General features: G+C 42.8%; 1 protein-coding gene across 1 annotated transcript in view; it reads right to left on the bottom strand.

Annotated features, from left to right (window-relative positions):
• Window positions 1-208: 208 nt before the first annotated feature.
• Window positions 209-26,057, bottom strand: part of TNFRSF21 (TNF receptor superfamily member 21) — a 69,081-nt gene continuing 43,232 nt past the window's right edge. Inside the window, exons 5-6 of the mRNA XM_054022797.1 lie at window positions 3,232-3,460; window positions 209-1,921 (exon numbers count right to left, since the gene is read on the bottom strand). Coding sequence (XP_053878772.1) covers window positions 1,692-1,921; window positions 3,232-3,460 — 459 coding nt within the window. The 3' untranslated portion in view covers window positions 209-1,691. The remainder of the gene's footprint in view (window positions 1,922-3,231; window positions 3,461-26,057) is intronic.

Genomic DNA, 26,057 nt, shown 5'->3' with positions numbered 1-26,057 from the left:
CGTACTCTGCACCAGACTCAGCCTTCTAGTGGTGGCAAGTTTTGTTCAGTCTCAGGTAAACAGAGGTGCAGCAACATAACCTGGCGGCGTAGATCTTGGCTAGGTTCTTGTTCAAGAGGAAAGTGCGGTTTTCTGGCACAAGGCACCACGCCTCACCTCTGTGGCAGTCCACATATCCAAAACCATCAACACAAATGAAGAGAAAGTGTGAGCATTCTTGGGTATGAATTTAATGCAATAGTTTCACTTAAGACAATCACCCATTATGCCTAGATCACGTACGCAGAACTTCAAACCAGGCTACATTCTTAGAACTAGTTCAAACGCTCCAGATCAAAACTAGGGCTTACTGAAACATATTCCAATCACCTTATTTATAGCAGTGATTAGGAGACATCCAACCCACACAGCGAAGCATCACAGAAGTTAACACAGAAGCATGTTAAGTAACAAACATCTAGTATTTATTAATAAATTAGTACACTGGAAGGCAATTTTTCCCATATCAGAACCTCCCCCGCCCCTCAACCTCACCCCATCCCAAGGTAGCAAATGCCATCCTTGTATTATAGTTCTTCATACTGAGCATATTACAGACTGTTCATTACGGGAGCATAACAGTTGCAAATATAACCGGACCATTCTTACAATACAGCCTTTCTATTTTTTGCTTTTTTTTTTTTTTTTTTTTTGATTAAATAAAAAGTGAAGTGTGATTTAAGAGACTGCTAAGACCAGGCAAGGTCTTCGGAACCTTGCCTATTAGCCAACATCTGTATAAAAAAACCCCAAACAAACAAGAGACAACTGTAAAAGCATAGCTCAGGAAGTCTTATGATCACAAGGAGAGTGTCACCGCCAGGGCTCTCCCTCACCTTCCACAGTTCAGCACCAGTGCTGACTGAGATGATCTATATGGGGCCTGCTTATCTCCTAAGTTGCAAGGCAAGATACTCCTTGTTGCGTGTGGTACATTCAGCTGCAGGCCAAGTGACTTTGTTATAGTCTTGAAGGCTGGAGGAATTAAGCCATTTATTTTCTTTAAAACATTTCCGCTTTAGCTTAAAGGAGCACAAGTAATCAAGCATTTTATGCATTGTCCAGGTGAAAACCATACAATAAATAACTGTGCTAGTAAAATCTCAGCAAGGAATATGAACTATACAATAGAACATTTTAAAAAAAGTCAACTCAAGAAAAAAAATAAAAGCTAGTTGCATTAGAGAGTAACAGACGAAACTCAATTCTCATGTTTTCCCATTTTCCACCAAGGAGAAGTGGGGACAAGGGGAAAGAAAGGTTTGTGGAGAGAAAAGCTACTTTGGAATAAGACAGATATGACAAAAACTAAAATGAGTTAAGAACTATTCCAGATTCAACGTGTAAGTTACACCGGATTCGTGGTCTTTCATTAATGAACTTTGTTTTAAAGTGCATAAAAAGATTGACTGGAATGAAAACAGAAAAATAATTCAGAAGGGGACAGAGGGAACAAAGATTTTAATTCTGCAAGAAAGTTAAGCATGAAAGGGGCAATGTTTGCAAACTGCCCCTTCCAGAAACGAGAGAGAGACACCTTGAAGAAAATACTGGCCATATATTCTACAAAAAACCAGCCTGCATATTGTCACTCATCTTTAATGAGTGCCAAGCTAGTACTAGCAAGATTCAGAGTGTGCGGTGGCCAATGTCTACAATAGATCAGGAAGGTGACTATAGACAGAGTCCAGCAGTGTTTGGCTGGCTTCCTGGCTCTTGACTCCAGCAATTTCAAATAGCCTGTCCAGCTTATCCTCTGCCTGTGGAATCTCTTCAATCACATGGAGCTCCTCAGGAGTTAGGATGTGAAGCATGTCGTCAAAGATGGGTTGCAGGTCACAAGGGTCCAACCGCACCTGACGCAGCACTGTGTCTTTCTTTTCTGTGAAGGGAAGAAGGGATTGATGGTTAAGGCACCATTTGTGGAAGAGCATTCACACCTTGGAAACCTCACTCCCCATTCCCTGCCTCTAGGGAGCAGGCCACAACTTGCGAAGAACATGAAAAACGTGGGTGGGTGTTAGTCACAGAAACTAGAGATGGAGAAAGCCTATTGAGTCACCTAATCCAAACCTCTGCCACAGCAGCATTGTTCCCCTACAGCATATTTGCTAGTGCTGAATTACAAATACTGAAAATCACCGGGAAAGGAGAGAGGCCAAAAGCCAGAGAGAGTTACATTCTGTTGGTTTCATTCGTTTTAATGGGTCAGATTACTTTGTGTACTCAACTGTAGATGACTTTGGTTAGGTTCCAATGAGTCATGCTTCAAATTACAAGTGACCTTAAAAGGAAGTTTAAAAAAAAAAAAAAAAAAAAAAAAGAAAAAGAAAAAGAAAAAGAAAAATGTACAACCTGGAATTCATGCAACAAGGAAGAGGCTCAAGCAAGAAAGTCTCCCTTCCTTGGGATCTTTCAGATGTCAGATCTCCCAATACTGACTAGGAAAGAAGCAAATGCTATGGGAATAAAAAAAAGTTCAAGGGAAATCACTGTGTTGAAACCTAGTCTGTTTCGAACACAGCAAATTTAAAAGAAATTCAGGTACGACCCTGCCAATTCTTATGGTTTTATAGCCACGTTTTCCCCATTTAAAAATATCTCTCCCCCTATGTGTGAAAAACCTTTACAAAGGGAAGGAAATTCATTGACTGAATACCCAGGGAATACAGTCAAATCAACTGTAATGCTGGACCCAGTGCAACATCAAATAGCATCAATGGGAATTTACCCATTTCCTTTCATGGGAATTTGATCAGGAGCCATGAAGACACTAAAAAGCCATCTCCAATCTGAGAGATCTTAGATGTTTATGTATAGAAATCGTAGACCAAATTTAACAGAAGAGTGATTTTTAGGTTGAGTGTCCCTTTAAAGCACTTTGTCCGTTCTACTCAGGTCTTTATACCACGTCCACAACAAAGGTATCTGGTACTTGAATCCCCATATCAAGTGCCTATACTGTCAACTCATAATAGTCTCTCCAATTGATATTCAAATTGTGTTTATTCTAGTGACCATGTACTCCCAATAACTCACTAATTTCTTCTCCACATATCCTGGCTTCCTAGTTTTACTGGATGCAGCAGAGAAGCAGTCTCCCCTCCTATGGTCAGATGTTAGCACTTTCCGCCTTTTATATTGTTCTGAAAACACATTTAAACTTGCAGACTAGTGTGCTGACTTGGGTACCTTTGGTAATAAAAGAGCCTGTTCGGCTGAGTGGAGAGGTGCCACTGGAAGTCGAATCACAGCGCAGAAGAGGTTCCGATTCATCAACGAAGAAGCCCTTGTTCTTCTCGCAAGGAGACGGTTCCACGGTGAGGATGGTGGCATCAGGAGGATTCGGATTCAGACTCGGACTGGCAATGGGACTGAGAGGACTGGGGCTCACTGGAAGGGCCAGTTTGTCAGGTTCTAGCTGTGAGGACAAAAGTGGAGTATGATTTGTTATGCAAAACCTAAAGCAAAGTATATATTTAGAACCATTCACATCTCAACTTACCAAACAGGGACAGAGGCTAGGACATTAATATCGCAACTTTAGGTAGACTCTAGCCCCTTCTCAGTGAAATTTAGAGTAAACACGTAATAGCTCCACCTTTTAACAGGGTTCACAATATTCTGATCGACTTCTCCCCAAGGAAAACGGAAAGTGCCTAATGTGAATGTCCTGTTCTCAAAGAAATTTCTCTCACTACAAACCTGCTGTCCCAATAAACAGGGAACAAAGCAGAGAGCTCGAAATGATGGGGTCTAAATTAGCTGTTATCACTCAAGAAAGATCTTGGAGTCAATGTGGATAGTTCTCTGAAAACATCCACTCAATATGCAGCAGTAGTCAAAAAAAAAGCTAACAGAAGTTTAGGAACATTAGGAAAGGGATAGAGAAGACAGACAATATCATACTACTACTACTACTACTACTACATAAAGCTCTAGTTCACCCACACCTTAAATACTACATCCAGTTCTGGTCACCCTATCTTCAAAAAGATATATTAGAATTGGAAAAGGTACAGAGAAGGGCAACAAAAATGCTTAGGGATATGGAACAGCTTCTGTATGAGGAGAGATGAAAAAGACTAGGATTTTTCATCTTGGAAAAGACGACTAACAGGAGATACGATAGAAGTCTATAAAATGATGGTGTGGAAAAAGTGAGTAAGGAAGTGTTATTTACTGCTTCACATAACACAAGAACCGGGGGTCAACCAATGAAATTAATAAGCAGCAGGTTTAAAACAAACAAAAGGAAGTACTTCTTCACACAATGCACAGTTAACGTGGAACTCATTGCCAGGGGATATTGTGAAGGCCAAAACTATAATGAGGTTAAAAAAACCAATTACATAAGTTCACAGAGGATAGGTCCATCAATGGCTATTAGCCAAGAGGGTCAGAGATGCAATCTCATGTCCTAGGTGTCCCTAGCCTCTGTTTTCCAGAAGCTAGGAATGGGCGACGGGATGGATGACATGACGATTGCCTGTTCTGTTCATTCCCTCTGAAACACCTGACATTAGACACTGTTGGAAGACAGGATACAAGGCTAGATGGATCACTGGTCTGACCCAGTGTGGCCGTTCTTATGTGGTGGAAAACGTTACCAGTATTTGGTGTACTTACATGTGTGTCCAAGAGAGATCCGTACGTGTGTTAAAAGCAATTACAAATATACTGGCCGTTTAGTATCCCACATACTTATTCAAAGGTGAGTCACTATAACTTATCTTCGTGTTCTTTTCATTCCTTTGTGTGGTTAATGGAAAGAGAGAGTAAAGCCCTAAGGTGGCTTGTTGATACCAAGGGTCAGGATTCCATATCTCAGTGGTAGAACATACAGGCCCCAGTTCCTCTCTATGCCTAAGCTGTGCTGATGTACTGGGGAGCAGCAGCTGCAGGGAGCAGGTTGTAACTCCCCAATTCAGGGGAAACTAGCTCTGGTGAGAGGCTCCATACACCACAAAAGGGGGTTCCGAAGTAGCGGAGCTCAACTCTGCCACACTCCCTCATACCAGTCTTATGGCAGGTTTGGAGGGGACTTGTGTAGGAGTTGATGCTATTGCCAGCACCAGTGGAATTATCCACTGGAAACCACTGGCCACTTAGAGCTGCATAGCAAATTGGAGACCCACAGCTATATCTCTATGACCTCGTACAACCCCACTGAATGCTCTAAGTGTAACTTAATAGAACACCATGAACAGTTCTGTTGCTGACGCACCAGACGAGGAGAATCTAGCTCCCTCTCCTACAGCTGCAGATATTTTCATTAAATGAAGTGCCATTTTCAGCTACTTTTCAAAGTTAATCACATTTTAAATTACTAATTTATTTGGCCAAAAACTGTGTCTCCTCCACCAAAATACATACACCTGCTCTAAAAGTTACACCGTATTTAACTCCACTATGGGTTTACTCACAGATCTTAAAGCCAGAAGGAACCATTAAATTATCTACAGTCTGACCTCCTCTAGAGCACAGGCCATTAAAATTCCACCCAGTTATCTCTCTTATTGAGCACAATAACTTATATTTGGCTAAGGTGTATCTTCCAGAAAGACATCCAGTCTTGGTCCGAAGACATCAACCTATGGAGAAGCCACCACTTCCTTGGGTAGGTCATTCCAATGGTTAATCAGCCTGACTGTGCTTATTTCTAATTTGAATGTCTGCTTCCAGCCATCAGTTCTTGTTATGCCATTCTCTGCTAGATTAAAGAGGCCTTGAGTAACCAGTATTTTCTTCCTGTAAAGATGCTTATACACTAATCAAATCACCTCTCAATCTTTTTCATAAGCTAAATATATATTACATCACACCGTAAAGCATTTTATCGAGTCCTCAAATCATTTTTATAGCTTTTTTTTTTGGCACACTCTGCAATTTACCAACATCCTTTTAAGATGTGGACACCAGAACGGTACGCAGCGTTTCTGGACTCCCATTTTCCATTATCTAAACCTATAGGTATTGAGAGAGAGATTTAGGCAACAGCACTATTGAGAATATCCCAGGACTGTTAACACTCAGTTCTTGCTGTCTCAAGTCTCATATCCTTACTCCTTTCACCTGGTAGCAGAAAGACCAATTTCCAGATGGAGCCAGTTTTATTTAACTTGCGTTCACTGATAGAGAATAGGGAGCATAATACCACATGCAAGGCAATTTATATTCCATGGACTAGCTAGATACACAAGCAATGAAGCCCATTTAACTATTCCACTAGATTAATAATAAAGGCTCAAAATATAGATTTAGACTCCTATGAAGGTAACTTCTTAGCATTGCTAGCCCAATAGCATTTCATAGCCACACCAAAACCCTACTCTCTAGTAGACAAAGGAAGTATGTAACAATGTTTGCGTGCTGTAAGCTCATGCAGATTGTTTCACGCAGCCTAGCTCTGCTAGACATTTTAGCTGTTGTATTAAGTAAGAAGCTTGCTCCAGTCAGCCCTCTGCATATGCTGGAAATGGTAAAATGATGTTTCTGGTATTAGCTCTGTAGCCTGACCCCCTAAGACACATGACACCTGCAGTCACTCCCTCACATTCATACAAATGTCTTATGCACCTAACAGACAAAGAGGTATTTGTGTACACAGTGTGGTTCTCAGGAACTTTGCACTGATCTTTCATACTGTGAATCACATTAATGTAATTCTACATGTGCAAAGAATGTACCTCCTACAAATGTCCACTGAGCCGCCCACCTCATTTCCATCAATTCAGGAAATGAACTTTTAATCCCGTTCCACTGTGATAAAAGGACGTCTTTCAGCAGGAGACAGAGGATTGTTCTACTTCAACATATTTTGCAATATATTTACAGTGGTGGTGGATTTTTTTTTTTTTTTTAAAAGAGAGACTCTAGTCGCCATTAAAATGTCCTGCATGATTCTGCACTATTTGTTCACAAGAGTTAGGCTATTGTTCTTAACTGAGAAAAAGACCACCAGTAGAGAATCAGTGTAGTAAACCTGGATGCTTCCAAACACAGCATCCTACAGGATGGGGATTTTACCTTTAAAAATAATTAGACACTGGGGCTAACTCTTCTAAAACGGTACATGTGCGATTTACCTTCTCAATACCCAGGTGCAAGCCTATTTTTACCCACAGGAGAGGTCTGAAGAACAAGGGGCATGAAGAGACAAAACCAAAAGGATAAGGGATGTTGAATACTTAATGCCTCCTAACACTACTGTAACTAAATACCAAGTAAATCACAAACAGCTGCTAAAGCATTCAAGAAAGGGTGGTTTTCTAGAACATAAAATTCCTCAGAGCCTGACCCGCTTTGAACACACTGTTGTTAGCTTCTTAGGCAAAGTAAACAGGATTCTGGAACATGTGATAATGTTTAAACGATGAGGAAAAGAAAGCAGAGTGGAGTGACTGTGTTTAGAAGGAGAGTAAAACACTGCTTTGGAGAACTATTAATAGACTGACTAACTTACATGAACCTGCTTGCAAGTCTTATTTTTAAAGCACTAGTCTAGAAAGGTGCTGTCCACTTCCTGACCTAAGCTGGGGTCATAGTGTTGTATCCAGCTGAGTACTGCCCCATGGGTATCAATGTTTCAGAAGCTGGAAAAACAGTTCCCATACACAGTTTAGCCAGTACCATGGGCTCCTTGGAGAGTGAAGACGCTACTAGACTCTGTGTTCAGCTGATCATAAATAGTCTCCTGGGTAAGACACTGGTCTGGGAGTCTGGAGATCTAGATTCTATTCCCAGCTCTGCCCAGGCTTCCAAGACAGCTTCTATGCCTGGGCTACCCCATTTGCGGAAAAAAGGGGGACAATACAACTTACTCACCTCACAATTGGTTAGAGTTTATGGATGCTTAGATAGAAGGCACTGTGGAACTCCTTGGAATTCTCATTCCCTTTTACCTTTCTACAGGGGAGCCTTACATTAGTCATTGCAGTAACCGTCTAATGATGATAGAAGCAAATATTGTCTGTAAAGTGCAGAAGAGGCAAAGAAGAGCAATCTCACTGCATTGGGAATCACCATGTCTAATAAGAGAGGCATTCACTATCCCTGACGCGCACATTTATCTCATCGAATAGTTACACATTTGTTTTTCATACTGAAACCACTTAACAGCTTTGATGAATCAGTAACCCTCTGCAACAAAACATGATTAAATCGCACCAATTTTTCTAAGTTACTGCAGCTAGAAGTTTGCATTGCACAAAAGTATCTTTCTGCTATTCCAGGCTCTAACTTCCAGGCTCCAAGGACATGAGTGACTGCACCTCCCGCTAGGTCTGCTCAGCCCCTAAACGTAATGTGGCAATGGGAACTGGCGCCAAGACAAAACAGACAACTTCAAGCTCACTGCCCCAGACACTATGGGATTAGTTCCTAGCTGGGAACAGAGAGGCAACAATTTTTTAAAAACCCCTAGAAGGCACTTAAAGTGGCCTGTTGAAATACACAGGACTTGATTCCTAAAGGCAGCTGTGAGGGCCTTCTTAAACGACCTTCAGCCAACGACCAGCTGCTGACAGCATCCCTACGGCCTGTATTTTTACAGCTGGTTCTTTATTTTGGCTGAAAATGTTTCTATTGGCTTTATTACACTGCAGTACTGGATAGTCTTCAGTTCAGCTGGCTGATAAGTTATTGTGATCTTTATGTATTAACATCTGTGAATAATATGGATGTACTTATGCTCATTCGTTTAGATCCCCTTCTAGAGCACTCATGGTACCTGAGCGATTCAGCCAGCCGTGTCTGAAGTTCAGTGATCTTAAATACAGGGGGAAGGAAGACTTGTGTCTGAACCACCTCTAAAGTGAACTGTAAAACCAGACCTGAACATCCTGAACATGTACCTGATGTACCTAACATCCTTGCCCCGCCCTCCCATCTACCTGTACCATTACGCAAGTTGTGGGCAACATCCAGATGAAATTGTCAATTCTTTCCCATTCATGATTGCTGCCAAGCTCTTGTTGGTTTATTAATGGTATCCCAGAATTTATCATATTGGCACATCACCAGTGTCTCCAGAGTTACAGAAGACTTAGATTTGCTAGATGGGGAATTTAGCAAACGGTGCTGGACTTCTACTCATTTTAGCTTTGCATCGCTCCTTTGGATTATTCCTTAAATTTAGCAGTAGCTTTTAGAAGCACATGGTGGGACAGAAATTCACCGGACGAGTGCAAGAAAAGCAACCACTTCAGGGCTCTTAACTCTAGCTGGAAAGATTATCGGGTCAGCCTCATGCAATGAGCCTTACAGTTTTCTGTGCATGTCAGCAAACTGCCAAGGTCTCTTACATCAATGGTTATTCTATTACAGCCAGGGCCATATGACTCACTGAATACCTTACTTTATAAAAATGGAGGGCTCGGGAAGTTAAGAAAAACACTGGGCTCAGCTAAATTCAATTCACATTTGTACAAAGCTGCAATTCATACTGGGATGTCTGAGGACTCAAGTGAACTCAAATGTGCATTTGCAGCCCCCTCATGGAAGGGAACAGGCAAGGAACACGTTTCGACACAATAGCGGTTTGGATTTTTTCCCGTAAAGGACACGTGTTGCACTCTCTGCATTCCCTCGGCGCGCGTCTAGTTGTGGGCGCTTCGTTAAGGAACGCATCAAGACTCTCTGCTATCGCTTCACCTCACAGAGACCTTCAGACAGCATAATGGGTTTAAAATTTATATGCAGCTCATGAACAAGCATTAACAGATGAATCTGTCTCACTGGAACCAGAACAGCACTTGCATTGTTTTTGTTACTAAACGACAATGAGGGAACTTAAGTGTTTGGACCTGAAGCTTAAAAAGAAGCTGGATGGTAAGTTTTAATTAAATAGTGCATTATACTGGCTAATTGCCTAATGCCAACAAAGAAGCAGCTACCTGTATTTTGGTTAAGCGGCAGTTTTCTTGCCTAACACAAACAACTAACGGAACTGCTATTTTTCCGGCCAATTTAGCAGCTGGCTGTAGTCAACGGAGAAAATCTTAGAGACGGAGACTTTGTGTCATTGGGTCAGGTGACAGCCCAGATTTCACTGCATAAGAGATGAGGGATTTACATTTAGGATGGGGTTGCTGTTTCCCTGCTTCCTTGCATTAAGATTCCACAGCCCTGGAGGAGGGGATGACCTGAATGAAACTGATGAGAGCCCAGTCAGTTCCAAGCTGTGAGGGTGGACATACTCTGCACAAACAATACAGCAGACTAGACATGCCTCAGCAGGCATTCATTGCAAGCAGGCATGATCTTACCGGAAGGAACAGAAGGCGCAGCAGGTGGGAGGAACAAGACACTGTGCATTGCCGGCCAGACTGCAATTAATAATCTCTCAAAGCACTTAACTCCCATTAAAGCTAATAAGCCCTCCATGCACACATGAGGAAGATACACCCCAATAAATTGTGTACATGTTCAACTGGCACCAGATTTATCTATTTTACAATCAGCCCTCTAAGTTAAAATTTCCAGATTATCTGCACCGGTGGAGGAAGTTAGGTGGGGTCACTTAATGTCCACAGCTTGGCAGTTTTGATCATTGTTTGGGGTGTAAAGGGTGGGAGCATACACTGGATTAAGTTCCTGTACAGAATTTCAAAGGAGAAAGACATTTAAATTGCAATTCTCTTTCCAACCCTCTTCAGAGCTCCAAGCTCATTTTTATCAATAGGGGAACTTCACACCATTCCTCCAAGCTACAGTTTTATATATGCATGTTCATTAAGGGGAGAAATTTAATTTCTGAAAGGTCTTTTTAACTCAAAGTCAGTTAACTGCTACCATTAACTGGTCAGCCAGCTGAAAGAGAGCGTTCTGCTGTGTCTACTGAAAGACAAACAATTGGCTTCTCCCTCTTACCACTCTTCCACAATTTTCCTGGCTCGAATTAAGAGACTGGCCATTTTGAAAGAAATTAAAAGTGCCAGGAAGACTCATACAAAAATCTTCACACCTCTCTCCTGCACATAAGAGCCAGAGAGATGACAGAGACTGCGTGCACAATGCCAAACACCTTCGCTCTTAGGTCTCCAGTGTAACACCCTCTCTTCCCTCAAAAAAAGCCACTTAAAAATCCACGTTTTCCCCATCTCTGATTTCTGAGTGTGTTCAGGCTGTGTGACTACTGTTGAAATGTTAAGCGCTTTGGGGCAAGGGCTGTATTTGTGCCCTGTAGAATGCCAAGAACATCATTAACATCAATAATGATGTTTATCGGGCAATGTCTTCCTGAAGTGTGCATGCAGGACTCAGTTTTAATGGAACTGAGTTTAACGGGGCGCCAGCCATGATTAAGAGTGTTTGTTCCAATACTTTGTCACTACTGTAGACAGGACATACCATGGTTCTAAGACCGAATTAGGGATCATAGTAGTACAGGTCAAAATCTTGGGGTTTGTCTACATTACAAATATAATCATAGAATATCAGGGTTGGAAGGGACCTCAGGAGGTCATCTAGTGCTGCTCAAAGCAGGACCAATCCCCAACTAAATCCCCAAATCCCTAAATTGCCCCCTCAAGGACTGAACTCAACCCTGGGTTTAGCAGGCCAATGCTCAAACCACTGAGCTATCCCTCCCCCCCAATCAAATCAGGGCAGGTGGTTACAATACTTGTTGTATCCTGATAGCCTTGAACTTTCCAAAGATTTTGTAAAAAGACTACATGGGCACTACAGGTGTTAACCACACTAACCAGTGTAGATCTGGAGCAGGATTAGTTTGAGATCTAGGCTCTAACTAACTGTTTCCCTAACATGTTTAGAGAACAGAACTGTCACACCCACACTGCCTTAGTTCTTAGTTCTCCCTTAGTTCATACTAAGTCCTTCAAGGTCTTGTACTCCCACCCCTACTAATTCACTGGAAGCTATATCTGTGTTCAGATAGATTACAAAAACAGATTCCCCAAATCCCAACTGATATTCATCCATAATCAAACACACCCATATATGATCTAGTTTGATGCACGTTTTCCCTAAACACACACGCCTTAATCTAAATTTAGGTCGCTTTACACTCCACTTTGGTACAATGGGTGGTCAAATAAATTGTATTCCTGAAATCAGGGGAAAAATATGTTTTCACGTACCCTTCTGATTTAATTGCCTGCCTTTGCATTTCAGATACTCACTACACAGACTGACATCTGTGCAGTGTTTAATTCCTCCCCATCTCGAACCTTGCAAGTGAGGCATTTAGCTGTAAAGCCCCATAAAAAAGTGCCCAGTTCTCTGTTTTGCTAAAAGGGGAAATTAAGAAAAGAATTCATGAACCAGGAGTCTGACACAGCAAAAGATTTAGGCTGCATTTGAAAAGAGCAGCTTAAAAGATACAGCCCAAAGGGTTTTGAGCTCTGATAACAGGAAGTAACAGAACTGAACTTTGGAACAGCTATAGGCTATTTGCAATACTACTTCATATGGAACTTTCACATCCTCTTTTCCTTCACCATCCCCCAGATGGGGAAAGCTGCAGAGAGACTGAATGTCACATAGCGTGTCAAGGGCTGAGTCAGCAACAGAATCTAGAGCCCGAATACTAGGAAGATTCAGAAATGTGTTTAGATTGATACACTGAACTTCCCTGCACTAGCCACCCTCTTTAAAACAATTGCACCTGGGATAACAAGTAACATGGGCCTCAGCTGACAGGAGTGGCAAAATTTGCAGATGATACAAAATTACTAAAGATAGTTAAGACCCAGGCAGACTGGGAAGAGCTACAAAAGGTTCTCTCAAAACTGGGTGACTGGACAACAAAATGGCAGATGAAATTCAGCGTTGATAAATGCAAAGTAATGCACATTGGAAAATGTAATCCCAACTGTACATATAAAACAATGGGGTCTAAATTAGCTGTTCCCACTCAAGGACGAGATCTTGGAGTCATTGTGGATAGTTCTCTGAAAACATCCATTCAATGTGCAGCAGCAGTCAAAAAAGCAAACAGAATGCTGGGAATAATTAAGAAAGGGATAGAAAATAGGACAGAAAATATCAAGTTGCCTCTGTATAAATCCATGGTACACCCGTATCGTGAATACTGCATGCAGATGTGGTCGCCTCATTAAAAAAAAAGGATATACTGGAATTGGAAAAGGTTCAGAAAAGGGCAACAAAAATGATTAGGGGTATGGAACGGCTTCCTTCTACGGAGAGATTAATAAGACTGGGACTTTTCAGCTTGGAAAAGATACGGCTAAGGGGAAATATGATTGAGGTCTATAAAATCATGACTGGGTGTAGAGAAAGTAGATAAGGAAGTGTTGTTTACTACTTCTCATAACACAAGAACTAGGGGTCACCAAATTAAATTAATAGGTAGTAGGTTTAACACAAATAAAAGGAAGTATTCACAAAACACACAGTCAACCTGTGGAACTCCTTGCCAGAGGATGTTCTGAAGGCCAAGACCATAATGGGGTTCAAAAAATAAGTAAATAAATTCATGGAGGATAGGTCCACCAATCGCTATTAGCCAGGATAGGCAGGAATGGTGTCCCTAGCCTCTGTTTGCCAGAAGCTGGGAATGAGAGAAAGGGGATGGATCACTTGATGATTACCTGTTCTGTTCATTCCCTTTGGGGCACCTGGCACTGGCCACTGTCAGAAGACAGGATACTGGGCTAGATGGACCTTTGGTCTGACCCAGTAGGGCCATTCTTATGTTCTTATGAGTAACACAAATATTGCTGTCATGAGGATGTTTACTGCCCTTAAGTCAGGGCTCTAAAATACTTCAACTGTATCCAGTAAAATCACAAAAAAGGTAAATTAGGGATAAGAGTAATAAAAGTAGCAAAAAACCCTAGTGCATAAGAGTACCTATAGTGTTCTGGCACTGTTATTTTAGTAAACCGGACATGCTATGCAACACTGCGAGTTACAGTTAGCTACATTCTGCAGCTGGTGTGAAGATATTTAGGGTCATGTTGCAAGACAAACTATACTGGCCTATTATCTTTAAGCTGCTAAGCAGATCACTGCAATTGACCTTGTGCTCCAACAGAACCAAGTACAGCTTAAGGTAGGGACACAAATGTTGAGCTTCTACAACTATCCCAGGAATGGAGATTTGCAAGTTATTAGTAATCACAAAGCAAAGCCCTTTGGGCAAAATGCTACTGGGATTCTGGGAGGAGCTAATACTCTACCAAGTGTTTGGATGCAAATAGGCAATAGAACGCAACGTATGGAAAACAACCATTAATTTTTCCCCAACAGGACAAGCCTGGAAAGGAGACATTTTGCAGCATGTGCTCTCTTTCTTGCAAACACTGTTCCAATTCGGTGCGTGCTTTTCCAGCTCATCACGGAAGCCAGAGCTCATTAGGATCTGTACATGCTAACACACCTCAAAGTTCTTCCCAGAGCTGTTCTGCTCTTTGCTTATTTTCACAGCAGTCACTGATCCAGAAGACAAAGTGAGCCAGAGGGCTAATCTAGTTTTAACCTAAATTCAATCCGTGTGATGTAAGACTGGCATAACCTTACAGAGTAACAACCCAGCAAGCATTCAGCAGAGAAATTCTCTTGCTATATGCCATGCTGCTCTCTACAGATGAATGGATTTAAATTAATTCTATGCTTACGCATTAGTAGTAGGAGTAGTAAATATTTATATTATGGTAGTGCCCAAAGACTTCAATCAAGAGTGGGGGCCCCTGTTGTGCTGGACAAATCCCAGAAAGAATTCTTGCCTTGAAGGTAAAACAGATAAAGGGTAAGGGAGGCAGACAAGTGAGTGAATGAGGGCTGGGGAGGATGGTCCAGTGATCGGGGTGCTAGCCTGGCATTCTGGAAACCAGACTTCAATTTGCAGCTCTTGGGTAACCTTGGAGAAAAAGTCTCTTAATTCCTCAGTACCCCATTTACGAAATGGAGATAAGAACTTCCCCACCTCACCAGTGTGTTCAGAGGATAACTTCATTGAAGACTGTGACGTGCTCAGTTACTACAGTGATGGAGGCCATGTAAGTCCCCAAGGTTTAGCATGCTTTATTACATGGGTTCGTAGTGGGGATTTTAAAGCTGTGGATACAAACAGGGAGTAGGAAAAGGAAAGAAGGGGAAGAGGAACAGTCACAGCTAGTCATCTGTCCAGCCACAGTCAGTGAGCTGGGTTTTGTAGGCACTGTGGCAAAGGAGTCTTATGGATGCACTGGAAGAAGGATGGACAAATGAGAGCAACAGAGTTCAGCTTTCAGGTTAATTCTCAAGTCTCTAACATACCCTGCTGTGCCCTAGGTACAGAAACATGCTAGGTGTACACCACTAATTTGAGAGCAGAGCAGAGCAGAGCATGGCCAGAACAAGCTAAGGGATGGAATGAGAGCCTCTGCAGTAGGGCCACCCATAGCTAGATATTCTGTGGCAGTACAGCTGCTATTCATCTGAAGGGCGACTCCATAAGAAGCCAGTTTGATGGTCTCAGTGGTGGGTACTCATCCAGTGGGAACTGGATTAACTGGCAACCTTTTTGGAAGCCTTGAAACCATGGCTTTGAGGACGAGCTAGTTACAGGTGCAAAGAAATGAATGGTTTCTCATACCTGAAAAGCTTGTATGAGAAGGTTACCGCTTCAGAAGTGTTCATTGCCAGGCATTGTACTATGTACACAGCGAACTTTCCTTCTTAAAATGAACTGAGAATTTTTAAGGAACAAGCCAGCTTCATCCCAGTGACAGTTACTGGGAAAGCTAAGGGAGGCAAGTCCTACCGTCCAGCTACACCACCACCACCATCACCAGCAGCAGCACAAGCGTCTCACATTATCACTGCATCTCAACCCTGCTTTGGAGAGGACATCTCTAGGGGAGAAAACAATCCAGACTCCACCCCAGTTTGTTGTGTCTACTTGCATCAAACCTTTAAGGGATGGGTTGCAATGGGGACATTCTCTAGCTTAGGCAAGGTTCATGTACATGTCCCAGAATCTAGTAGGACACTTTCCCCTCACCTGTCTTCTGTGCCTCTCCAGTCACCTCCCCAAAGCTCTCTTCTCCCCACATATCCCTTTCCTTACCTCCATCTTGACATAAATTCCAGAAACTCATTTAGAGAATACTTGGAGGTAAGCATGTTCAGGCATAGTAGTAACTTGCAGAAATGCACCAGGCTCTAATCTCAAATCCGTACCCTTAGGGCCCTTTTAGCGTTCGTTTAACATGCTGGGTGTTGCCTCAGCATGTTAACTAGCCCTGTACATTCAGTGGATGGATTGCTGTGTGGAACATTTACCAGTAGAGAGACAACATCTGTACAAAAAAGAAGTTGGCCCAATAAGACTACCTCACCCATCCTGTCTCTCTAATATCCTGGAACCAACACGGCTACAATTACACTGCAACCTCCAAAAAAGGAATTCCAGTCAGGGCCGGCTCTGGCTTTTTTGCCGCCCCAGGCAAAAAAGCCTCTCGCTGCCCCCCGGTGGGGAGCCAGGGCCCCGCTCTCCCCGACCAGCCGGAGCGCCGGGGGGAGGGCGGCAAGCCCGGCCGTGGCCCCGCTCTCCCCGGGTGAGCGCCGCCCCCCCCCAGGTGCCGCCCCAAGCACATGCTTGGAGGGCTGGTGCCTGGAGCCGGCCCTGATTCCGGTGCCGTTAGCCTGATAAAATTAACCCCTCTGCTGGAGCTCTTGTAACTGCCACTCAAAAGACAGACGATGACTTGCCACAGAGCAGCAGGGGAAAAGGATTTGGTCTCACATCACACCACTGAGTGAACTGGAATGGTAAGTCAGATGCCGCATGGTACTAGTGATAGGGCCATATCCAGTCTCCAAGCTAAAGGATGCTGCTGTTGTACAGGAGAAACACGCTGCGGGGGATGCCCAGAGCTGTGAGCCACTGTGTTACCTCTCTGCCTAGACAAGGGTGAGTTTTACTGACAATTAGATTATGTGTCAGCCCCCTGCCGCACCAGCCTGTCTTCCTTGCCAGCAAACTCCTCAGGGCACTCCCGGCCCAAACATCGCCTGGCAAGTAACAATCCGTGAACTCTAGCTTCTGAGCTCCTCAGACATATTTCTCTGCTATGTACAGCCCCTACCATGGTACATTCACAGAAGATATTAAGTTTGCTGCTCTGTTAAAGAGTCAATACATCACAGTTTACTAATTTAACTGCGGTGGATACACCCTTCCCTTCAGAGACAGCCTTAAGATGGTTTACAGTAAAAGTAAAACAAGTTCATTAAAAAAAGAGCAGAGATTAAGTGATACCAAGCAAAAGAGATAAAAGGTAGAGATGAAAACACACATCTTTCAGAAAGGGGGACAACACAAAAAATGAGGAAGTTCGTTAAACAGAAATTAAAAGGTACAGTGCAAAAAGTGAAATCCCTGCAAGCTGCATGGAAACTTTTTAAAGACACCATAATAGAGGCTCAACCTAAATGTGTACCCCAAATTAAAAAACATAATAGAATCAAAAAGGGTGCCACCATGGCTAGACAACAAAGTAAAAAAAAAGCAGTGAGGCAAAAAGGCATCCTTTAAAAAGTGGAAGTTAAATCTTAGTGAGAAAAATAGAAAGGAGCATAAACTCTGGCAAATGAATTGTAAAAATATAACCAAGAAGTGCACAAAAGAATTTGAAGAACAGTTAGCCAAAGACTCAAAAAGTAATAGCATTTTTTTTTTTTAAAGTACATCAGAAACAGGAAGCCTGCTAAACAACCAGTGGGGCTACTGGACAATCAAGATGCTAAAGGAGCACTCAAGGACGATAAGGACATTGGGTAGAAGCTAAATGAATTCTTTGCATCTGTCTTCATGGCTGAGGATGTAAGGGAGATTTTCAAACTTGAGCCATTCTTTTTAGATGACAAATCTGAGGAACCGAGTATCAGAGGGGTAGCTGTGTTAGTCTGTATCCATAAGAACAATGAGGAGTCCAGTGGCACCTTAAAGACTAACACATTTATTTGGGCATAAGCTTTTGTGGGTAAAAAACCCACTTCTTCAGATGCATGGAGTGAAAATTACAGATGCAGGCATAAATATACTGACACAGGAAGAAAAGGGAGCTACCTTACAAGTGGAGAACCAGCCAAGGCCAATTCAATCAGGGTGGATGTGGTCCACTCCCAATAATTGATGAGAAGTTGCTTTTGTAGTGAGCCAGCCACTCCCAGTCCCTATTCAAGTCCAAATTAATGGTGTTAAATTTGCAAATGAGTTGTAGCTCTGCAGTTTCTCTGAGGTCTGTTTCTGAAGTTTTTTTTGTTGAAGAATGGCTACTTTTAAATCTCTTATTGAATGTCCAGGAAGATTGAAGTATTCTCCTACTGGCTTTTGTATGTTACCATTCCTGATGACTGATTTGTGTCCATTTATTCTTTTACATAGAGACTATCCCAGATTGAGGTGTCATTAGAGGTGGTTTTGGAACAAATTGATAAACTAAACCAGTTGTTCTCCAAGCCGGTCCGCTGCTTGTTCAGGGAAAGCCCCTGGCAGGCCGGGCCCATTTGTTTACCTGCCGTTCCCCAGGTTCGGCCGATCGCAGCTCCCACTGGCCGCGGTTCGCCGCTCCAAGCCAATGGGGGCTGCGGGAAGGGCGGCCAGCACGTCCCTCGGCCTGCGCCGCTTCCTGAAGCCCCCATTAACCTGGAGTGGCAAACTGCGGCCAATGGGAGCCGCGATTGGTTGAACCTGCGGATGCGGCAGGTAAACAACCGGCCTGGCCCACCAGGGGCTTTCCCTGAACAAGTGGCGGACCGGCTTTGAGAACAACTGAACTAAACAGTAATAAGTCACGAGGACCAGATGGTATTCACCCAAGAGTTCTGAAGGAACTCAAATGTGAAATTGCAGAACTACTAACTGTAGTCTGTAATCTATCATTTAAATCAGCTTCTGTACCAAATGACTGGAGGATAAATAATGAGACGCCAGTTTTTAAAAAGGGCTCCAGAGCTGATCCCAGCAATTACAGGTCAATAAGCCTGACTTCAGTACCGGGCAAACTGGTTGAAACTATAGTAAGGAAAAAAGTTGGCAGACACATATGAACACAATTTATTGGGGAAAGTCAACATGGTTTTTGTAAAGAGAAACCATGCCTCGCCATTTTACTAGAATTCTTTGAGGGGGGTCAACAAGCATGTGGACAAGAGGGATCCAGTGGATATAGTGTACTTAGATTTTGAGAGAGCCTTTGACAAGGTCCTTCACCAAAGAGTCTTAAGCAAGGCAAGCTGTTGTGGGATAACAGGGAAGTCCCCTCATGGATTAGTCACTGGTTAAAAGATAGCAAACAAAGGGTAGGAATAAATGGTCAGTTTTCAGAATGGAGAGAGGTAAATAATGGTGTCCCCCAGGGATCTGTACTGGGATCAGTCCTATTCAACATATTCATAAATGATCTGGAAACAGTGAGGTGACAAAATTTGCAGATAATACAAAACTACTAAAGATAGTTAAGTCCCAAGCATACTGCGAAGAACTACAAAAGGATCTCTCAAAACTGGGTGACTGGACAACAAAATGGCAGATGAAATTCAATGCTGATAAATGCAAAGTAATGCACATTGGAAAACAATCCCAACTGTACATACAAAATGATGGGGTCTAAATTAGCTGTTACCACTCAAGAGAGAGATCTTGGAGTCATTGTGGATAGTTCTCTGAAAACATCCACTCAATGTGCAGTGGCAGTCAAAAAAGCGATCAGAATATTGGGAATCATTAAGAAAGGGTTACATAATAAGACAGAAAATATCTTGTCTCTGTATAAATCCGTGGTATGCCCATATCTTGAATAACGCATGCAGATGTGGTTGCCCCATCTCAAAAAAAAAAAAAAAAAAAAAAAAAAAAAAAAAAAAATATTGGAATTGTAAAAGGTATAGAATAGGGCAACAAAAATGATTAGGGGTATGGAGCGTCTGCCATATGAGAGATTAATAAGATGGGGACTTTTCAGCTTGGAAAAGACAACTAAGGGGGGATATGATTGAGGTCTATAAAAGCATGACTGGTGTAGAGAAAGTAAATAAGGAACTGTTATTTACTTCTTCTCATAACACAAGAACTAGGGGTCACCCAATTAAAAAAAAAAAAAAAAAAAAAAAAGAAGTATTTCTTCACACAATGCACAGTCAACTTGTGGAACTCCTTGCCAGAGGATGTTCTGAAGACTAACAGGGTTCAAAAAAGAACTAGATAAGTTCACGGAGGATAGATCCATCAATGGCTATTAGCCAGGATGGGCAGGGATGGTGACCCTAGCCTCTGTCTGCCAGAAGCTGGGAATGGGCGACAGGGGATGAATCACTTGATGATTACCTGTTTTGTTCATTCCCTCTGGGGCACCTGGCATTGGCCACTGTTGAAAGACAGTATACAGGGCTAGAGGGACCGTTGGTCTTACCCAGTATGGTTGTTCTTATGTCTAAAAGTCTAAAATTTATTCTAGCACAATGGTTCTCAAACTTTTGTACGGGTGACCCCTTTCACATAGCAAGCTCTGACTGCGATCCCCCTTAAATATATAAAAAAGTGTTTTTAATTTGTAACACCATTATAAATGCTGGAGGCAAAGCAGGGTTTGGGGTGAAGGCTGACAGCTCGCGACCCCCATGTAATAACCTTGCGACCCCCTGAGGGGTCCCGACCCCCAGTTTGAGAACACCTAGCAAGATACAGCCTTTGTTCGAGAAAGTTTCTTTCATCTAGTCTCCTTTCCAGCCTTCTACCAGTCAGGATGCATCACGGAGATCAAATAGACTGTTTTCTTTGTCTCCTACAGTGAAGGATAAAGATGGAATTTCTCTGTTCCTTATATGCCCCAAATGGATTTCTTTGTCTTACATGTCAGGAAGGCTTCCTGGGGACTCAGTCTCCTGTCCCTCTTTGGGGTGCAGGAGCCCTGTTAATTTTGTCTCGAGTTCAGGAACATGACAACACCCACTGGTTTAGCTTGATGGCTTTGTATACTGCTAGTATGTAAACTGAGGCAAACCCACATTCCTTTGTCTAGGGGAGACCTGTTTATCACCTCTACCTAGGCTATCTGGTCTTAAACATGTTCTAGTAACATAATACAGAGGAATTCATAACTTCATATATAAGGCTAACACATGCACTTTACAACGATTCTAATGTTACAGGCTTTCTTATGACACCTCACAAGGCATATTTTGTGCAAAATATCATTGCAGTAGTATGTAGGCTGTGAATACAGGGGTGCCTAGAGTCACAATAGGGGGCTGTTGGAGGAAGCTGATTAGCAATCTGTTTAAGATGAACTGAAATAAAAGTGTCCGCAGAGGGGGCTGCACCAGCTGAATTTTTTTTTTTTAAATGAACCATTAGAGCAGCACTGATTGAACTCCTGTAGGCAGGCCTAACGCAGCTTGCTGAAGAGATTAGTGACCTAATTTCACTACTTTCCAGGAAAGCAAACCAATGCCACTGCTAGAAAGTGATCGTTAGAGGCTTGAGGGTAGATTGCTAGCCTCCAGATGCCATATGATGTTTGGAAACAGAGAGCACAGCACTTTTTAAAAAGGAATCTCTTTCAGAGTTGCTGCTTGGTGATTTTAGCTTGAATCATGTTTTGATATATGGCAAGCTTGTCAAGTCTATTCCTTGGGATTCTCACAGGATTCTGTTCCCTGGCAGTTCAACCCCTTTCCAGCCCCTATGCCATTTCCATTCTTTCCAAGGTACAAGAGCTATGCAAAGAAACAGTGCTGTCAGCCCTGCTATCTTCCACCAACAGGGTGACTGGAGGCATTTCCACAGTCCTTATCAAGCTGCACTGCTTCCCAGGCAACAAGCAGGCTAGTTTCCTGAATACATCCTTATCCTACCACAGACAAGCAAATGCAGATGGCTAGGCAGGGAAGCAAGGCTTTGCTACTCACTTTTTAAGATGAAATGCATGCAAAGAAGTGTGCGCCTTTATATTACCAATGCATTTGGCTTTAGGCTAAGTCCCACTCACTGGGCATGTGTAATCCCATTGACTTCACTGAGGTTACATGTGGGAGTGATAGGCTCCGACTCCATGGGTGCTTCGGGGCTGGAGGACCCACAGGAAAAAAAATGGTGGGTGCTGAGCACCCACCGGCAGGCTCCCCCCTCCCTCCCAGTGCCTTCCACCATCAGCTGTTCTGCAGTATGCAGGAGGTGCTGGAAGGAGTGATAGCAGGCGTGCTCGGGGGAGAAATGGGGCGGTCCCTGGGCCAGAGCCAGGAGTCAAGCACTCCCCAGCACAGTAGAAAGTTGGCACCTCTGGTGGGAGTAGAGCAAGCAGAAACCCACCCACGACATCCTATAAAGGCAACGTGTGGTCTAGTCAGTTTGCACGCTATTGGAGGCAGGGGCCATGTCTTCCTGTGTGTTTGTGGAGTGCGTAGAACAGAGCTCTGAGCCCAACTGGCGCATTTGGATGCTTCCAAAATGGAACTAATAATGGCCAGAACGTTAAGGCCTGAAGCTTAGATTTTTGAAGCCACTTGTGAGAATTTGATACCCAATTCCCATTTACAAGAAGTGGGCACCCAAATCTCTTGGGCAGCTGTGAATGTCTCGGCCTGGATCCTTTAAGTTATCAGGTGGTTTTAGATTTGGGAACTGAAGTAGAAACACCTTGATTTTTAAAGGTGCTTAGCATCTACAGTTTCTCCAAACCGGGAGCTGGAGGTAGCTCAGCACTGTAAACACTCCGGCCCTAAATGTCCAAAATTAGCAGACAATGGAAACTGAGGCTTTTAAAGCCTCATCATCTGTAAAAAGGTGATGATTCTTGTTTACTTTCAAAAACTTGTTTTGGAAGATTAAGCATGCAGTATTACACATGAAATTGCATATGCCACATCTACCGTTAATTAAAGACGTGTTTAATCCACCACATGGTCATCTGCCCTCACATTGCTCTCTGTGGATAGGTTTACCAGATGAGGGATTTACGGAGGAGCAGTGGCTCTCGAGCTTTCCAGACTGCTGTCCCCCTTTCAAGAGTCTGATTTGTCATGTGTACCCCAAGTTTCACCTCACTTAAAAACGACTTGCTTACAACATCAGCACATAAAAATGCAAAAGTGTTACAGACACTATTACTGAAAAATCACTGACTCATTTTTACCATATAATTATAAATTGATTGGAATATAAACATTGTACTTACATTTCAGTGTATGGCATATAGAGCCATATAAACAAGTCATTGTATGAAATTTTAGTTTGTACTGACCCCGCTAGTGCTTTATGCGTAGCCTGTTGTAAAACTAGGCAAGTATCTAGATGAGTTGATGTACCCTCTGAAAGACACCTGTGTACCCACAGGGATACATGTACCCCTGGTTGAGAACCACTGGTTTAAAAGGCCCCTTTATCTAGCCTGCCCCACACCCCATTTATATGCCTCCTGCGTGCTCCACTGAACCGCATTCTAGCCACACAGTCTCTTTTAAAAGGTAGCAGCAGAAAATGTTCCTGGCTTTTAAGTAAAAGCCGATTCCATCTTACAGTTAACGTCCCTGGGTGTTTCTGCTCCTGTGTTCTCCATGAGCTCTGCATTCCCAGGAACACTGAACAACTTATTTGGCAAAGCAGGTATGTGACAATGGCTACGTCCTAACAAGTACAGACAGGATTTTTGTGTCCTTTCAAATAGCGTCTCTATCTACACATGGTAGCCAGCTGTAAAATTGGCAAACATCTAGATGAGTTGATGTAGCCTGGGAAGACCTCTGTGTATCCCCCAGGGGTACTCACACCCTTGGTTGAGAACCACTGCGGTAGAGGACTTGTGGCGAGTTTCACGGTCCGCAGAGAAAGTGACAAATAATTATCTTGTCTCAGACCCCACTCAATGTCAACCCGGGTCTGATTTACTGCAAAGGCAATGGGGCCTTCTGAACCGGTTTTGTACTGGACATGGAATTTGTGCGGCAGACAGTGCACTATGTCAATGTGGGCAGCCACAAACCAAGACACATATTGTTGAGGACTCCGATAATAACATGACTCAACTTCCTGGAGGTCTTCACACCTTGAACATCGCTGATAAGAACGCTGTGGCTTGGCGTGACTGGTTTACATATGCTAAATTAAATAGTCAGAGTTTGGAATCGCACTGAAAAGGGATGAGAGAAAGATCAGGGCAAATATTGTGAGCAACTCTTGGGATGCCAAATTACCCTTGTTAGGAGGTTACCACCGAGATCTGTGCTTGGAAGCCTCCACTCCACCCATCACTGCATCCATGTTACCCTGACATCCATGCTCCTAAAATTCAGATCACAAATCCCACCAGTTCCTATTTCCTACCAGCGAATAAGTATTGCCCAGAATTCTGTGAGATTTACTCCTGCACTATTTTTAGTAAATCCCCAAGTTCTAACGACTCCAGCCACCTGCCCAAAATGAGTCAGCAAAAAAAAGTTTCTACGTTATCCAATTGGATACCATCCCACCATGCAAAAGCCCAGAGTAAGACACTGAACTAGCACCATACTCCAGAGATGAACACAATCTGGTTACAAACTGTTCAGGAGCAGCAATTCTCACTTGTGTTTAAACAGCGCCCCTTCCCCGTAACGTTAGTTTCTGAGAACAAGCTCTTAGTCGGTCATGTTCTTACAGTAAAGAAGTCACTTTGGCAATTCTTTTTGAAAGATGGTATTAAGGCCTAGTCTACACTAGGAGGGTTTGCTATACCAGGAAAAGCACTTTTCGGTTGGTATAACTGTGTCTATGCTAGGGCTTTTACCAGTATACAAATATCAAGAGAGTCATATCCTTAACCAATATTACTGTACCAGCAAATGTTTCAAGTATAGACCTGGCCTAAGGCTACTGAAGAGTTCCCAATGATACAGACCTACTAAGTTTCCTTCGCTGGGAAAATCATGGATTAGTTTTTAAAAGATGACTTGCAATGTTTAAAATTGCATTTGTACTCCCTTTTTTCCTTTTAGGAGACATATACAGGTGCCCAAGTTAGTGTTGTTCTGTGCGTGTGTGGTCTTGAGAATTCTCTTTTAAAGCTTTGAAATATAAGGAATGTCCAGTCTAGTCTTGCTGGAGGTCTCAGATAACGTATACTGTGAGCTTCCATGTTTTAAAAAGGGAAAGAGCCCATTTGGACCACTTAACAGAAGCCATCCTCTCCATAATGGGCATTAGCAGGCACTAGAGTTCACCAAGGGCCCATCTGCTTTTTGCTAACTAAAAATTTCTCCCCCTTAATCGCTTGGCTCTCAGTGTCATCTCTTGTGATGTTCTAATTTTACTAATTTTCTGGTTGAAATCTTCCCTGATTGACAAGATCTGTATTTCTACTGTAAACACTTGAAAAAAAAAAATGTTCCTGTTTCCTTTCCACGTTATAAAGCAGCAGCAGAAGGCACAAGCCTATTTCCCCTTTAGAAAGGAACCTTGGAGGTTTTCTCTCGCTTAGGATTTAAAAAGCTGGGTTAGAACATTTTAGCTGATCCATTCCAAACACCTTTAAATCCTAGTTGAGACCAAACTTTTAGGCGGCTTTTTAAAATATCCCTCCTATGAAAGATTTTGCAGTACTCCTAAGCAATAAGAGTCTCAATTTCTTGACTTCAAAGTGAGACAGCCCTATACAGTGCAAGCACATGCTCTCTGCATTGCAATGGGTTTTGCAGAAATCCATTTCCTCACCAAGGTCTCGTTTTTGGAATTAAGCACATGTGCTTTGCTGAACTGAGGCCACTGTTGCTCATTAAACCCAACAGAGAGGAGGGCCTCTCACACAGAAAAACCTTACACATATGGTTGTAACTATAGGCAGTGGGGATTACAACTGAACCAAACCTGTAGTGTAGGAGATTTGTTTTTACTTGTTCTCAGAGACACTAATTCCCTGCTTGTTTTTATAAGTCCTCTTAGAGGAAATGCGATGGTCAAACCGGATATGGACGTATCTTTTGTGTAAGCAAGCATCACGTAGTTATTCAGGATATTTACCTCTCAATATACTGTCTTGCCAAGCTATAAAAACCTAGTCCCTGAGAATTCT

The sequence above is a fragment of the Malaclemys terrapin genome, chromosome 3 (genome assembly GCF_027887155.1).
Source record: "Malaclemys terrapin pileata isolate rMalTer1 chromosome 3, rMalTer1.hap1, whole genome shotgun sequence".
NCBI classification, from domain to species: domain Eukaryota; kingdom Metazoa; phylum Chordata; order Testudines; family Emydidae; genus Malaclemys; species Malaclemys terrapin.
The sequence above is the reverse complement of the archived record's forward strand: the minus strand, read 5'-3'. Positions and strand labels throughout refer to the sequence as shown.